The sequence below is a fragment of the Balaenoptera acutorostrata genome, chromosome X, assembly GCF_949987535.1.
Source record: "Balaenoptera acutorostrata chromosome X, mBalAcu1.1, whole genome shotgun sequence".
Lineage (NCBI taxonomy): Eukaryota > Metazoa > Chordata > Mammalia > Artiodactyla > Balaenopteridae > Balaenoptera > Balaenoptera acutorostrata.
Window position 1 is genome coordinate 114,654,082 of NC_080085.1, and position 17,692 is coordinate 114,671,773.

The 17,692-nt window shown below is 36.7% G+C and overlaps 1 protein-coding gene across 2 annotated transcripts in view; it reads left to right on the forward strand.

Moving 5' to 3' along the window:
• Window positions 1-17,692, forward strand: part of STK26 (serine/threonine kinase 26) — a 64,905-nt gene that overhangs the window by 13,035 nt on the left and 34,178 nt on the right. The window contains exon 2 of one of the 2 annotated variants that reach the window (XM_057538686.1): window positions 5,530-5,771. The exons of the other annotated variant lie outside the window; for it this stretch is intronic. Within the exon in view, the coding sequence (XP_057394669.1) occupies window positions 5,757-5,771 (15 nt within the window). The 5' untranslated portion in view covers window positions 5,530-5,756. The remainder of the gene's footprint in view (window positions 1-5,529; window positions 5,772-17,692) is intronic. 2 annotated transcript variants of the gene reach the window in all.

Sequence of the window (17,692 nt, forward strand, 5' to 3'; positions counted from 1 at the left end):
AGAGTCATTGCATCAAAGGAACTGCTTTTGATAGATATAAATCTGTTTACCTATTAGTAAAATCAGAGGCATGTGAGTAGTATACAAATGACTTCTGGTTAACAGAAACTTGTGATCATTGTCTAAGCTCTTATTTTGAAGCTAAAATTGTTATAGGTACTTTACACTAGATTCTAAGGTGATAGGGAATGGAGGGGGTTAGGGCGTTGGATTCTGTTTTAGTGGCAAACAAAATCTCATACAGGAGAGCTGCTTTTTTTTTTTTTTAACTATTTATCTCTTCATGAAAAATGGTGACTGTCACTGAAAGATCTTTTTTTTACTCTGTCACAGGCTTCCCAAAGGGCACATAAAATGAAAACGTGGGATTTGACTAGTTAAATAGTGAATCAGGTTTTAGCATAGGTGACACCTCCATCGTCGTCTTTTCGGACTGTGATTTCTGGTAATAGCAAGTGAAAAAAACTATTACCGCTGTTGCTATGGCTCTTCTATCTGCTGAGGTTCAGGCATCATTTTGGAGGCTGCAGTGTAAACCGTGCTTTGGGAAGGTAGAATTTCATAATACCAGAGGATTCCTGCTGCCTCATGAGCAGACAGAAAATGTAGGTGAGGGAAAAGGTGTTGGACACTGGAAGAAGAGAAAGTATTTCCTAGGAAGGGAAAAAGTAGTCTTTTGCTTTAAAGATTGAGAATTCTCTCTATATTTTTTAGAATGGGAAATTTCTCTACTTTCTGCAGAGAGGAGAAAAAGCTAACAGAAAAGGAAATTGGGGAGGTAATAGTAATTCATTTCTTTCTTGTTGCTTATGACTTCTGTGATAAAAGTTACATTTACGTAATCGACTTGTTATGGCAAGAAAATGTAAAGAGTCTTTTGTGGTTGGGAGAAAGCTTGTGAAAGATCAGGGGGAAGAGCTGACATCATAGGGATGGTGATTTCAGCTGCTTTTCTGTTTAAGATGTGCAATTTTGGTGGCGTGTGTACTGCACCAATAAATTGTTTCTAGACACTTGGAGTCATTTTGGGTGGCCTTTTTTTCCCTCTGTAGGCAAAATGAATACTTTTCATTAACAAGGAAAAGTGCCAGATTATCACTGGATTATATTTGACTAATTTGGACTGTTATTTGGGGATGGGGAAGGGGAGGCTAAAGAGAAGAAATCTTTCTTCCAAATGACTGGAATTAATATGATTGTTACTTTTCCAGTAGGTTCTGGCCTTAAAATTCTCCCTCAGGGAATGATTAAAACAGTTTTTTGGAGCATTTCAAGGCTGTGTAGCATCTCAGATTTACTTTAAAATAAGTTTGCTTAATCACTTTTTAGCACCACTTGATTTATATCTTGGCTGGGAGAAGAGTTCTAGAGAAGTATGTAGTCCAATTACTTTTTTCTAAGAAGACTTATGGATACCAAATACTACATTATTCGACTGTTGGCTTTTAACTTTCCAATAGTTTAAAAGGTATAAATGTCTTCATACTTGGATAAAACCAACAACAACATTGTATTTTGCCCAGGGATTGCAGCCCCCTCCCCACTTTCCAGGATAGAGACAGCTTTCTCCCATTGTCCATCCACATGCCTGGGTTTTTTGGGAGAGTCAATCTGTATAACCCAAAGCAATTTAATTTGATTACTCTTGTGTGTTATTCTTTAATGACAGTGTGTCGTGCAGTCATAGTGTAAGTATGATCCTGATTGAAAGATAAAGCACAGTTTTAGATGATTTTTAAAAAAACCCTTTAACTCAAAAGATGATCCATATATTGTGAAAGAATATTCTTATTTAATATGGCCAAGTGATTCCAGAGTTTGAGAATTTAATTCTTTTTTCCTAGTAGGACACTAAATTGTCTTCTCCTAATTACTAGAATGAAGAATGTAGTGTATTCTCTTCCTTTATACTGTGAAATAATGCCTGCACACATCTCCTCAAATGTAAAACTGTGAGCTTTGGGGATTCTGCTTAGGAGTCTGGACTAGGCTATTATTTATAAAAGATAAGAGATCATGTATTCATTCCAAGCAAATTTTGAATTGGATGTAATTAATTTTCTACTGAGGCAATTAATGTGTAATTACTTTTCTACTATGTGTAATTAATTTTCTACTAAGAGGTAGTAAGGCTATAATGTTTGGCTTATGTTTTGTACAAAAGGAAGTTTCCTTGAAATTTTGGATTTTCCCCTCTCCCTTGTAAATATTTTTGAATGCCTGTATTTTTAAAAAATAGTAATGATCACCTTCTTCCAGTAGTGTTTTTGGAGTTTTTGTTAATCTAATGCAGCCTTTCTCAATTGCAATTGTCATTCTGCACCACAAAACAGAGACAATGGTATGAGTTAATGTTTTCTCAATTCTCCCAAGAAGGACACAACTAAAACCATTCTAGATGCACTAGAGAGGAGTTTATTACACACAGTAGATTCCTTAGAGCAGCAGTTGGCAAACTATAGCCAAGGGCCAAATCCTGCCTGCAGTCTGTGTGTAGCCTGAAAGCTAAAAAAAAATTTTTTTTTAATTTATTTATTTATGGCTGTGTTGGGTTTTCGTTTCTGCGCGAGGGCTTTCTCCATTTGCGGCGAGTGGGGGCCACTCTTCATCGCGGTGCGCGGGCCTCTCACTGTCGCGGCCTCTCCCATTGCGAAGCACAGGCTCCAGACGCGCAGGCTCAGCAGTTGTGGCTCACGGGCTTAGTTGCTCCGCGGCATGTGGGATCTTCCCAGACCAGGGCCCGAACCCGTGTCCCCTGCATTGGCAGGCAGATTCTCAACCACTGCACCACCAGGGAAGCCCCCAAAATTTTTTTTTTACATTTTAAAGAGTTGTTAAAAAAGAATATGTGACAGAGACCACAGACTGTACCTGGCCCACAAAGCCTTTAAGACATTTACTACGTGGCCCTTTGCAGAAGAAGTTTGCCAAACCCTGTCTTAGGGCATGGAACCTCATTGAGAATTGCTGATCTAAAAAAAGGAAGCATTTTATAGTATTTTCTCTGGGATTAGGTATACAGTAAGATAATAGGAAAGTTTCTCTTTTTGAGGTAACTGACTTGTATATCGGTCCCATTATCGTAATGCTTAATTCAAGGAAAGACTCCAGATCATAGTTAATAGGGAAATACATTTTTATTTGTTTTCTAGACAAAAATTTTAATGGTTGAGTGATATAGAAAGTTCTGTTGGTAACAAAAATGAATGATAAATTATGTGTATGTATATACAAATATATTTTAATATTTTTCTTAGTTTCTATAGCAAGAAAATAAAAGTGATTGAATTTTATAGGACTATGAGGGAGGGCATTGATTGCTTTTATCACTATTTTAAATTAAGGGGCTATATCTATTAGAGAAGGAAAGTGAATAGAGAGTATTAGGTGTCAGAGATAATCACATTTGTTTCCTCCTTGTACTGAATAAGTGTCTTCACCCTACAATTAACATCTCAGGTACCTTGTCAGCAGTAAGGAGAATAGTACTTAATCAAAACTGCATTGAAATTATTAGATCACAGCATATGAAGTAATCAGGCTCTACCAAATGCCACTTAACTACTTGATTTAGTAGGGGAGATGCCATCAGCCATAAAACATATATTGGTCAATCACAAAATTATCAAGGGAGAAAAAGACCAGCAGGCATTATTTGTAATTTGCTGCTGATTTCCTTTATCTCCATATTTAGTTAATCATGAAGTTCTAGCAGTGTTTTTTTCTTGGAAAATGTCAGACATCATCCCTTCTTTTATCATGCCATTCTGGCCTCTGTCACTAAATACACTTGGAAAGTTGTGTTGACAACTTTCCAAGGCAATGTGCAGAAATAAGGAAACTACCTGAAACACAGACTTTATTTTTTCACTCATCTGCTAAAAGCTTTCAGTGGCTCCCTACTAACCTGATCAGAAATTCCTAGGATGGATGAGTCAAGTGAGGCTTCTGAGATGGTCAGGAAAGGCATCACTGGATGGCTGAGCTGGCTTTAAGACTGGGTGGGAAGAAGGGAAAGAAAGGAAGGGAATGAAATTAGGCAAGACAAGAAAAGACAAATGGACTTCTAAGGCTGTGATTTTCAAAATCTTCTGTGGGTCCTTTTGGGGAGGGCCATAAAGATTTGTTTGGTGAATGGTACTTTATCTCTGGTTAGGGCTGTAAAATGATAGGGTACCAGTCAGCTCAAGTTGTAGATCACAGATCTTTTTGGGTAGCATACTGTTCAAAGCATTCTAATTACTTTGAATTGCTCATCAAGATTATTTTCGCTATGGCAATTCAAAAACTAATTAAGGAACTTTGCCATTTGTCTTCATCCTGAGGTTACTTATTTGTCATTGCCCCCCCTACCCCATCCCCAGCTAGAAATCACTCATTATAAAATCAAAACCGCCAAGTATTTTATAAAGATCACTTCCAGTTCTAAAATCCTATGGTCCTTTAAAGTTTCTAAACAGATTGTATAGCATATTTTTTGGAGGAAAAAAATCAGATTTTGTACATGTATTCAGATTTGGTACTGGATGTTGATTATCCTTATTGGAGAATGACAGTTTCGTTAAGTTGATTGCAAAGTGAACAGGACCATATAGTTCAACTACTAAAATATATTACCTTAGCCATGGTTTTATGGAGAACATGTAAACAGCCTTATGTTTATAATGGTATTTCTTAAAGATTAAAAAATTCAACTCATATTAGTAGGTATCTCATAATTTCAGTAGCATTTTCCCCTTTATTTGAAAATTTAATTTTTCTAATATTGTGCTTTGATGACATGAATAGATTTCAGCAATGTCAGCACAGATCAATGGGGATCAAAAACTGATGAATCTGTACCTTTAGGGATAGGGATTAGAACATTCACAAATGTTATTGACAGTGGGGTGTAGGGTAGGATGGAGATGGGTTTGAGAAACTTTAGTTCAGGAAAAGCTGATGAACTCTGAGCAGAGATTAATTTATAATAAAGAGAAGAAGAGTTCTCTAAGCTGAAATTCTTTGGGAAAATGGAAATATGGCAATATTTAGGACTTTTTTTTTCAAATGAACTGGTACTCCCTGTGCAAAGGAAAGGGGATACTGATGATAAAATCCTCATCAGTGAGGATGTTGAAATCCAGCCCCTGTTTTGTTAATGTAACAAATTTGTTGATGCGAGCTAATTTCTCATATATGTTGAGTGTATCGTGGTGCGGGGCACAGAACTAACTTATGCTCACTTGTAGTAGTTCTTCTTAGCTTAGGTTTTCAGGTACAACTGTTACACATACACATCCCACTTTACTTAGTTTCTTAGTGTATTCCTATTTATTAATGTACTGCTCCAATTCTTTTAAAGAAGTAGATAGGGCATAAAAAATAATAAACATTATTCTTTTAGCCATGCACCCACACACACACATAAGCACACATTGTGATGATATTTTTCACTTTGGGGAAATGAAAAGTGGGAAATGGATTGTTGAAAAATTAGAGAGCATTCTTTTAGAGCATTCTATAATCTCCTCTCTGCTCCATTCTTAGGGTTTGCCAAGATTAAAATTGTTTGCTATTGATACATCATGCCATCGGTATCATTTTCTTGGGATCAAAGAATGTTAAAGCCAGCAGGACCCAAGAGATAAATTTCCTTAGTCCTAAGATTCCATTGGGTAACTCCTTGCAAATACTATTTGATTAAATTCGTTCAAAGTATAGATTTGATTAAAGAGGGAAATGTTGGAAGGAAATTATACTGCAACCACTTTCTCATGAAGAATGAAAAGGTAAGTCTATGTAAAATTCCACTTTTTCAGTGTTAATTTTCTAAAAGAACTCATGGTGTTAATAATTTAGTGCTGTGCTTACAAGCTTCAAACCTATTGATTTTAATTGGAGTTCCACATCGAGAAGGAAGATAGACAGTGAGCAAATCAATTTTGTTTTAATCCAATGCATTTTAATAAGTGTGTTGAAGATTCACCATAACATTATCCATGATAGTTTGATATTTGCTATAAGGGGCCTCTGCCTTAGATTCTATCCAAAGGTGTTTATTTCTGAAAGTGTTAGAATGGCATCCTTTAATTTTGCCTCCAGTATGGATAGCATAAAATGAGGCTCTCGTGTCCATCATGTTAAAGTGCCCTGTGTGGGTTTGATTAAATAATGGCCTGTTTTATCATTTATACATTAGCAGAATCTTTGTCTTCCTCTCATTGTATAGCCTTGTCCTCCTTTCCAAATGAGTATTTTATAGTTAGAGCTTGTTATCAATACCAAGCCATATTTATATAATATCCTGTCTAGTCAGTAATAATCCCTTTAACTTTAACCTTAATGTTTATGGTTAAACCTGATCCTTGATTGAATTGTGCATTTCTATATGTGTTCAGCCCAACTAAATTAAAAGAAATGTTCGGCAGAGTGATACACAGACTGGCCTCTAATCTTTGCATTAGTGTATGACATCATGCGAGACTCTCTAGGACATACAGTAGTCATGTGGCTCTGTTTAATCGTGATTACAGATGTGCTTCCAGAATCAGATTTCCATATGCCACTGAGGTGCATCCTTTTGTGTATGGTTCCTACCAACTCTCCTTTGAGTATAGCTCCATATTATTTCACGAATTGCTGTTTTGCAAAACAAAGAGCTCCCTGGTAGAAAGGAAAAAACTCAAAGTTGTCACTTTGGAAAGTTTTTATTATGTCAATCACATGTGAGAGTAGGGATTGACTTAGAATCTCATACCTATTTTAACATCCTTCAGTTTATTGAATGTAATCTTCCTTGTACTGAAAGTCAGAACTCAAATTGCAAATGGAAGGATAACCTCATGCCAAAGATTTCATCTTAGGAGGGCGCCCAGGTAAGCATCCTAAAAACATTCAAGAGCCACAGTATACGAAGTACTGTACTGGGTGCTGTGAGGGTACCTGGTGCTTAGTGAGATAGAGCCCCAACCTCAATGAGCTTACTCATTAGAAAATAGCAATAGAAAAGTCATGGCAATGAAAGAGAATGCAAAAATAATGAAATGCGTGCTGTAATGGAGGCTCAAGCAAAGGGCTGTGGGAGGGCAGAAGGTGAAACAATTGATTTTGTTTGGGTGATCAGGTTCCCCTGGGGAGTTCGGAAGGTGGTTTTTTGTTTGTTTGTTTTAATTAGAGATGCGGATTTCCAGAGGAGCCATAGGGTGTTGTTGACTGCGAAAATGGCATGGCCTAAAGGCTCAAACATAAGAAAGTAGAATTGTGCCCCAATGGAACATTGCATTTGTTTGTACGTCTAAGCTACTACTTACTGAAGCATTGGGTTTGAGATACGGTAAGATATCCCTGAAATTTTCCCTTTGGGCCTTTAGTTTTGTTGGATGTTCTAGTTCTGTATATGGGCAAATACAACTGCATTAGTTTCTGCATGCCACTTTACTTTCTGAATGAATTTACAATTAAAAGAAGAGGAAGATGAATATAACCTTAGGTCCTGTATGAGCTGAACTCCTGGCTCCCCTTGACTTCCTTGGAGCAGTCACTCGCGTATAATGGGGCATGGCCAGTGTGAGGGGCCAGAGGTCAGTCTGGATTGTAGTTCACTCTGCTACTCTTTATCCATCCATCCTTGGCTTCTGAGCCTGCTTCATTATAGTATCAGAGAGTTGGAACTTGAATGCAGCCTACTCTAATTCTGAATTTCTTACTGCAACAATGGGATAGTATATACTTTTCATTTGAGCCACTGTATACCACTGTAGAGTTGGCCATGTGGCCAGTGCCAGTTCATCCCTTACCTTAATGATTGCTTCAAAACTAGAGTTGGCAACTGCTAGTGATAGAAGGAGGGGAACAAAGGGATTTGGCTTCTAATACCTCACTAATTCACAGTGTCAGAACAGTAAGGGACTTAACAGTTCCCTGAGCCCACCTCTCTCCCTCATTATACAGATGGTGAAGCTGACATTTAATCACTGATTTCTTGTAATTTCTGGGATAAGCAAAATTATGCCAATTTTGCCTGACCTCTCTGCTGTTTACCTCTGTAATACTTATAAGAAACCAGATCTCCTTTTTTCCTTTGGAATGGCTGTGAGGTCAGAGAGAAATGAGCTAAATGATGCAATGGAATCTGCATCCAGCATTTATTATGATGATAGCCTTGACTTTTGGTTATTGAAAGAAGAACGTGATTGTTTGCAGGATGTTTCCTTCCCTTTACCTATGGATATAATTAAAGGTTTAAGGGAAATTCAGCTCCCAGAGAGTTAATCAAAAAGACAAAATTAGTTATTTCCTTTAATTTAAGAAGTCTTAGATCCAAAGATGATTTACCTGGCTGAACAAAATAATATATTTCTACTCTCAATTAAAATAATAGGAATTTAAAGATCTGGGAAATGGAGCTAATAAAAGTGCTGCCTGTTATGACTTTGTTTCTTGCTTGAGGATTTCTAAGATGGAGGAAGCTATATAATTAAATTTCTTCTCAGTCTTTCTGTAGTTCAGTTTTCTTGAGAAAAATGTGGCATGTGGTAAAGTGACAATGGAATCAAAGAAATGTTTCATTCTTCTTTACCCGATTGTACATTGGACTGTCTTACAAACTTATGTAAAGAATTGCATTCTTCACATCCCAGAATGTGTCCCGCTTACTTCATTGTTCTTTTCCTCTGATTTGAGGTTGGGTAAAAAGAAGAATGCAACTTAGGGGGCAGAGGAAGCTCTTCTCTTATCCTCTCTTGAGTAGGAGGAATTAAGATGCAGGAATATTATCAATTTTTCTTTTGTTCTTAAAGATGAAGTAGACTCAAAATTATTAATCAGGTGAAACTCTTCAAACAGCTATGTCAAAATCTTTTGTAATAATTTCAACAGAGTTATCCTTTACTAAAATATTTGCATTCTAAATATTTTTGCTAATGAGATGCATCTAAAAACAGGAATAATAGGGCTTCCCTGGTGGCGCAGTGGTTAAGAATCAGCCTGCCAATGCAGGGAACACAGGTTTGAGCCCCAGTCCAGGAAGATCCCACATGCCGCGGAGCAACTAAGCCCGGGCGCCACAACTACTGAGCCTGTGCTCTAGAGCCCACGAGCCACAACTACTGAAGCCCGCGCACCTAGGGCCCGTGCTCCGCAACAAGAGAAGCCACCGCAATGAGAAGCCTGTGCACCGCAACAAAGAGTAGCCCCCCCTCGCCTCAACTAGAGAGAAAGCCTGTGCACAGCAACGAAGACCCAACGCAGGCAAAAATAAATAAATTTAAAAAAAAACAAAGAACAGGAAAATAAAGGGAAGATGAAAAAGTACTTAAAAATTTAATTTTATTTTTGCCTTATGAACACATTTTTCTTGTTGCTGTGCACAGTATTGCTGAAAGTTTAAATTGTTGACTTTATGCTTTGCTATTAAGACCAGGGCTGCCTTTTTGCTGCCTCATCCATCTTTAAACTGCCTTTTAAGTGGGTGAGTAAAGACAAGGACTCAACTGTGAGTTTAGAAAATGCTGTCTGAAGACCACAAGGAAGCCCAGGGTTGTTTTAACTATATCTCTGACTACATTTCATTTATGTCATTATGTACATAAAGTCGAATAATTTGACTTCTACTTTATGTTGCAAAAGCAAGTTATAATTACCTTTGAGAGATGTGGGTATTCAATAAAAATAGGTTAACTAAGAACATTTTCTTTATACAAGTATTTTGAGCTCTCACAAACATGGAAAGACAAACTCAAACGACTGACCACCTCAAGAGATTTGACTTTAAGCTCAATTCTTCTTGTTTAATTTGAAACACATACAGACATACTTAGTTTTGATCTTAGTTCTTATTCTGTTATATGCAAAATATAGTGAAGCTAAATATTTTATTTCATAAATATAAATCACAGAGGTCTCTTAAGAATTCCATAAAATTTCATCAGATACTTGTAATATGAACCTGAGGTAAGGTAGAGAAATACTCTGCTAACATCACATTCTTCAAAAATTTAGAAAAATTTATGAGGAGTTTGCTTTATCCTTCTCATTATTAAAGTAATCTGAGTATTCACATGGTCATTTGAACAATTCTATGCCTATATAAAACCTAGCACAAAAGTATTGTCTTTATTCTTGGATAATTTCATCAATTTGAGGGTCTCTTTTCTGAACAGAACTGAAAACCTTAGTGTTAATGGTTACTGAAGTCTACAATAAATCACTGATAAAGCTGGAATTGGAGCTGTTGGCTTCCGGACATTGGGTCCTATGGGAATCATGGTATAGAATACCGTTGCTACCTTGCCTCCCACACTTTAGAGGCTAGCCCGATCCAGTCTAGTTATTGACATGGAAAAAATGGTCCAAGTATAGTAACCTTGTCAGAAAGTCAAGATTGCATACTGTAAGACTCTAATATGAACTGTTTGGTAATTGTGCATATATACAGGGATCAGTCAATTGCATAGTGGTTCAAAAATTATAAGAAATTGTATTCAAAGAATAGGAAAGTCCTATTTTAAGTTTTTTCAAATTCTTCTAAGTTTAAATTTTTTTCAAATTCTTTTTTCAATTTCTTTAAATGTAGGGATATTAGTATGTAGACATTGGATAGTTGTGTGATCTGTTCATGATGGAAAATAATTTTGGTTTTATAGCAAAAGGGTATAGTTTAGGTTACAAGCTGTAGTGAAAGAACCTTAGACTTAGGAGTCAGTATACTTGGGCTCAAGTTTGAGCTTTGCCACTAGTTAATTGCCTTATATCACTGAACAATTTGTAACCTCTCTAGACTACAGTTTTTCTCCCTGTAAAAATACATTTTGGATCAATCTAAATTCCTTTTATCCTGCTAAATTCATTCCTTGCTAAATTCCTGTTCATCTCAGAGATTCTATAATTATTTTAATTCCAGGATTTCTGTTTCCCTTTTTAACCTCTCCCTACATCTACCATCATTTTGACATAAATGGCCTTAAATTTTGCAGCTTCTGTTTGGTGGTATTAACCTAGGATACAGCAGGCAAACAATAAATGCTTGTTGCTGACGATGGTGATGAGGAGTTGCATTAAATGATCATTTCCTTCCAGCTCTAAAAGCCTATGACTGTTATGGTTCTATCCAGAGAGAAGTCAATTGTGCTTAGATCATATATAGCACTTTAAAAAGACAGATAGTGTCCTGTGGTATTGAATGCAGGTAGTGCTAAGGGGTAGATGGCTGTTGATTTTTAATCTTTCCCTTTTTTCTTCTGGCAATATCTTGATTAGGAAGCACGCAACAGACTTTTGAGGCCGTGTTCATAGGGCAATTGAAAAATCTTAACATACCATAATAAAACGAATTGAATTTGAGGCCTATGGAACCACTAGAGAAAGACTTACATTTCTATGCATTCTATATTGTTAAATGACATGTAATAGTACAGATGTGGAAGTAATCTAGAAAAATATTTCCTCTTTAATTTAGGAGAACTAATCTGAGCAATTTAAAGAGGTAGCTACCTGGGTATATCTCTAGTTTTTAGTACATTGTTAAGCTAATGTTTTTAGTTACTCTCTGTGATTGTCAGGGCATCCTGAGTTCATTGCAGATCCCTTCTGGTTGTTACCACTTGAGAGGCTGGAATGAGTAAGAGATATTCCTTTCTAAGCCTTGATAGCATTAGCACATTCTTTGCTCATAATTTCCTGTGTGCCCCTCCTCATTAGTGAGTCACTGATAGGCCTATACACAGATCATTCTTTGTAAAGTGCAAAAAGTATTTTATAGTCAAGAGCACTCATAGTATGGATTTTACTAAGGTTGGGAGGCAAGTGCAAAACCTAGTTTGAGGTCAGCCTTGCTTACTTTGGTTCTCGGTTTTTGAAGGTTCTTTCAGCTGAACTCAACCCTTTTTGGTAAAAACCTCTGAGAAATCTATCTTCTTTTTCCTGAATCTCTTATGTTTTCACTTTCAGTTCCAGACTAGAGGGCTTACATAGCTACCTCAGATTCAAAGAAACTAGATTCTTTATCTTTGGTTCTTTCCTACCTTTGGCTTTCCAGGTCTTCATACTGCTAGACCCCCAAGACTAATTCTAATTTGGCCTACAATTTTCTTGTTTCTTCTAATCACCTATTCCTAATGTCCCCTGATGGGGTTCAGGACACACTAACCCCAAAATATAGCACTTTGGCATCTTGAATATTTTAAGTTGAAGGAGTTTGAGAAAGACCTCCCCCACACTGCTGCCTTGAAGCAGGTCAGAAAACCCTCATTTGAGAGGTGCTCTCCCTATACCCAGAGGAAAGGAGCATCCTTATCTCCAAAGACAAGGTGACACCAAAAAGAATCGGAACAAACAGGCGTTGCTAAGTTTCCCACAGTTTGCTGTATTTAGCTCGTACTCTTTGCCCAATCACTCTTTCCGCGACGTTCCACTCTTCATCAAACTTAGCATAAAAACACACAGGTTTAACCATTTCTTTCAGTCTTCATTTCCTTATGGAGGTTCCAGTGTCATGTAAAACTTTTATTAAATTATATTCTTTTCTTCTGTTCATCTGTCTTAGTTTAAGTTTCAAACCTAGGCAGAGACCCTAAGAGGGCTGAGGAAAATTTTTTTTGCCCCTACACCCCCCCCCTCCACAGTTTGTACCCATTTTCTAGAAGCTAACTAGACCTAAACTTTTACTCTTTGTCAATATTGACTGTTAACTCAAAATGGTCATCAAATACATCATAACTTATTATATACCCTATTATTACATAGACTGTATTGGGTAAAAATTATTCAAGAATACATACATAAGGAATATGGGATATGTTGCATGAGTTTGGGTAAATGTTACATGTACAGTCTTATTCGAGGTGTCCTTAGAACAAGTATAGCAGGACTTAATTTTTAAAATATAGGTATGTATATGTAAATACCAAAGTCCTCTTGGTTTTATTTTAATCTCCAAGATGTCCACTTTTAGTGTGCAGAGTTAGAAGAGAGCCACATGCTTGCCTGGGAAAAATAGGGATAATGAGTTCCCTATAATGAAGGATTCAAATTTCAGATCTGTCTGCTCAGTGGTTCCTAAATGCTGATTTTAAGACTGGTGCCAAAATGACTAGATAAAAAATAGTTTGGAGTACTTTTTTAAACAAATACTGATTCATGGGCCCTTGTCTCAGAGATTCTGAATCAGTAGTTTTGGGATGAGGCCTACGTATCTGCATTTTAAAAGATGTACTGGTGATTCTAATGTGTAGCCAGGACTGGAGAGTACTTAGGAACCCTTTAAGAGAGTTCTTCCAGCCCTCTAATTCTGTGATTTAAGTATACAAGAAGCCTTCTTCCATCTGCCCCTGACTTTCCTTTTCTTTTCCTTTTTTAAAATTATAGTTGATTTATAATATTATAATAGTTTCAGGTGTACAACATAGTGATTCAATATTTTTATAGACTATACTTCACTTAAAGTTATTACAAAATAATGGCTATAATTCCCTGAACTATACAATATATCCTTGTTGCTTATACATAGTAGTTTGTACCTCTTAATCCCCTACCCTTATCTTGCCCCTCCCCAGCCCTTCTCACCACTGGTAACCACTAGTTTGTTCTCTATATCTGTGAGTCTATTTCTGTTTTGTTATATATATTTATTTGTTTTATATTTTAGATTTCACATATAAGTGATAACATACACTGTTCATCTTTCTCTGACTTATTTCACTAAGTCCATCCATTTCCAGGTCCATCCATGTTGTTGCAAATGGCAAAACTTCATTCTTTTTGATGGCTGAGTAATATTCCATTGGATACATATACCACATCTTCTTTATCCATTCATCTATTGATGGACACTTGGGTTGTTTCCATATTTTGGTTATTTCAAGTAACGCTTCTCTGAACTTTGGGGTACATATATCTTTTTCAATTAATGTTTTCATTATCTTCGGATATATACCCAGGAGTGGGATTGCTGGATCATATGGTAGTTCTATTTTTAGTGTTTTGAAGAACCTCCAAAATGTTTGCCATAGTGGTTGCACCAATTTACATTCCCACCAACAGTGTACAAGGGTTCCATTTTCTTAACGTCCTCGCCAACATTTGTTATTTGTGGTCTTTTTTTTTTTTTTTAAAGAATTTCACTTTATTTATTTATTTATTTATTTATTTATTGGCTGTGTTGGGTCTTCGTTTCTGTGCGAGGGCTTTCTCTAGTTACAGCAAGCGGGGGCTACTCTTCATCGCAGTGCGCGGGCCTCTCACTATCGCAGCCTCTCGTTGCGGAGCACAGGCTCCAGACGCGCAAGCTCAGTAGTTGTGGCACACGGGCCTAGTTGCTCCGCGGCATGTGGGATCTTCCCAGACCAGGGCTCGAACCCCTGTCCCCTGCATTGGCAGGCGGATTCCCAACCACTGCGCCACCAGGGAAGCCCTGTGGTCTTTTTGATGATAGCCATACTGACAGGTGTGAGGTAATATCTCATTGTGGTTTTGATTCGCATTTCCCAGATGATTAGTGGTGTTGAGCATCTTTTCATGCGCCTGCTGGCTGTCTGTATGTCTTCTTTGGAAAAATGTATATTCAGGTCCTTTCCCCATTTTTAAATCAGGTTGTTTGTTTTTTTGATATTGAGTTGATGAGCTGTTTACAGTCTTACATTAAGTATTTAATCCCTTTCGAGTTTATTTTTGTATGTGGTGTAAGAAAAATTTTCTAATTTCATTCTTTTACATGTAGCTGTCCAATTTTCCAGCACCACTTATTGAAGAGACTATCTTTTCTCCATTGCATATTTTTGTCTCCTTTGTCAAATTGACCATAAATATGTGGGTTTATTTCTGGCCCTCTATTCTTTTCCATTGACTTGTGTGTCTGTTTTTATTCCAGTACCATACTGTTTTGATTACTGTAGATTTGTAGTATAGTCTGAAGTCAGGGAGCATGATACTCCAGCTTTGCTCTTTTTTCTCAAGATTGTTTTGGCTATTCAGGGTCTTTCGTGGTTCCATATAAATTTTAGGATTATTTGTTCTAGTTCTATAAAAAAAAGTCATGGATATTTTGATAGAGATTTCATTAAATCTATAGATTGCTTTGGGTAATATAGACATTTTAACAATAACAATTCTTCCAGTCCATGACACAGGATATCTTTCCATTTCTTTGTATCATCTTCAGTTTCCTTTATCAATGTTTTACAGTTTTTAGAGTATAGGAGTTTCACCTCCTAGGTTAAATTTATTACAATTATTTTATTCTTTTTGATGCAGTTTTAAGTGGTATTGCTTCTTTAATTTCTTTTTTTGATAGTTCATTAGTAGTGTATAGAAAGCAACAGATTTCTGTATATAATTTTGTATCCTGTAACTTAACTATGTTATTTATTTATTTTTTTTGGTGGAGACTTTAGGGTTTTCTACATAAAGTATCATGTCATCTGCAAGTATTGTAGTAACAGTTTTTACTTCTTTCCTTCCAATTTAGATGCCTTTTATTTCTTTTTTTTATCTGATTGCTGTGGCTAGGACTTCCAATACTATGTTACAAGTGGTGAAAGGGACTTCCCTGGTGGTCCAGTGGTAAAGAATCTGCCTTCCAATGCAGGGGCTGTGGGTTCGATCCCTGGCTGGGGAACTAAGATCCCAAATGCCACGGGGCAGTTAAGCCCATGTGCCACAACTAGTGAGCTGGCGCACCTCAACGAGAGAGCCCGTGTGCCTGCACACTACAGAGTCCACACGCTCTGGAGCCTACCCACCACAACTAGAGAGAGAAAACCCACACGCCACAACTGGAGAGAAGCCTGCGTGCCACAATGAAGACCCCACACAGCCAAAAAAAAAAAAAAGAAGTAAATAAAATAAATAAATGTTTTTAAAAAACCATATGGCCATGTGACATTAAAAAAAAAAGTGGTGAGAGTGGGCATCCTAGTCTTGTTCCTGATTTTGGAGGAAAGATGTTCAGATTTTTACCATTGAGTATGATTTTACCTGTGGGTTTGTCATAAATGACCTTTATTATGTTGATATGTGTTCCCTCTGTACCAAATTTGATGAGAGTATTTATCATGAATGGATGTTGAACTTTGTCAAAAGCTTTTTCTGCATCTATTGAGATGATCATTTGATTTTTATCCTTACTATTGTTAGTGTGGTATATTACAGTGATTGATTTGCAAATATTGAACCAATCTTGCATCCCTGGAATAAATCCCGATTGATCATGGTGTATGATCATTTTAAGTGTTGTATTTGGTTTGCTAATATTTTGTTGAGGATTTTTGAATCTATATTCATCAACGATATTGGCCTAAAATTTTTTTTTCTTATAGTGTTTTTGTATGGTTTTGGTGTCACAGTAGTGGTGACCTTGCAGAATGAATTTGGGAGTGTTCCATCCTCTTCAATTTTTTGGAATAGTTTAAGAAGGATAGGTATTAGCTCTTCTTTATATGTTTGGTAGAATTACCCTGTGAAGCCATCCAATCCTGGATTTTTGTTTGCTGGGAGTTTTTCTTATTACAAATTCAGTTGCACTAGTAGTGATCAATCTGTAAATTCTCTGTTTCTTCTTAATTCAGCCTTTGCGGGTTGCATGTTTCTAGAAATTTGTACATTTCTTCTAGATATGCAATTTATTGGCATATAACTGTTGGTAGTACTCTCTTATGATTTGTTGTACCTCTGTGATATCACTTGTAATTTCTCCTCTTTCCTTCTGTATTTCGTTTTATTGGGGTCCTCTTTTCCTCTTAGTAGACGTTTATCAGTTTCTTTTATCTTTTCAAAACAGCAAGTCTTAGTTTCATTTATTTTTTTGTTGTTACTTAGGCTCTATTTTATTTTTTTCTTCTATGATCTTTATTATTTCCTTCTTTCTGCTGATGTTCAGCTTTCTTTGTTCTATTTCTATTCCTTTAGATTGTAGGTTAGGCTGTTTGAGATTTTTTTTTTTCTTGAGGAAGGCCTTTATCACTATAAACTTGCCTCTTAGAAATGCATTTGCTGCTTCCAATAGATTTTTTTTAACATCTTTATTGGAGTATAATTGCTTTACAATGGTGTGTTACTTTCTGCTTTATAACAAAGTGAATCAGCTATACATATACATATATCTCCATTCTCCTCCCTCTTGCATCTCCCTCCCACCCTCCCTATCCCACCCCTCTAGGTGGTCACAAAGCACTGAGCTGACCTCCCTGTGCTATGTGGCTGCTTGCCACTAGCTATCTATTTTACATTCGGTAGTGTATATATGTCCATGCCACTCTCTCACTTCGTCCAAGCTTACCCTTCCCCCTCCGTGTGTCCTCAAGTCCATTCTCTAGGTCTGCATCTTTATTCCTGTCCTGCCCCTAGGTTCTTCAGAACCATTTTTTTTAAGATTCCATATATATGGGTTAGCATACAGCATTTGTTTTTCTCTTTCTCACTTATTTCACTCTGTATGACAGACTCTAGGTTCATCCACCTCACTACAAATAACTAAATTTCATTTCTTTTTATGTCTGAGTAATAATCCATTGTATATATGTGCCACATCTTCTTTATCCATTCATCTGTCGATGGACACTTAGGTTGCTTCCATGTCCTGGCTATTGTAAATAGAGCTGCAATGAACATTTTGGTACATGACTCTTTTTGAATTACGGTTTTCTCAGGGTATATACCTAGTAGTGGGATTGCTGGGCGTATGGTAGTTCTATTTTTAGTTTTTTAAGGAACCTCCATA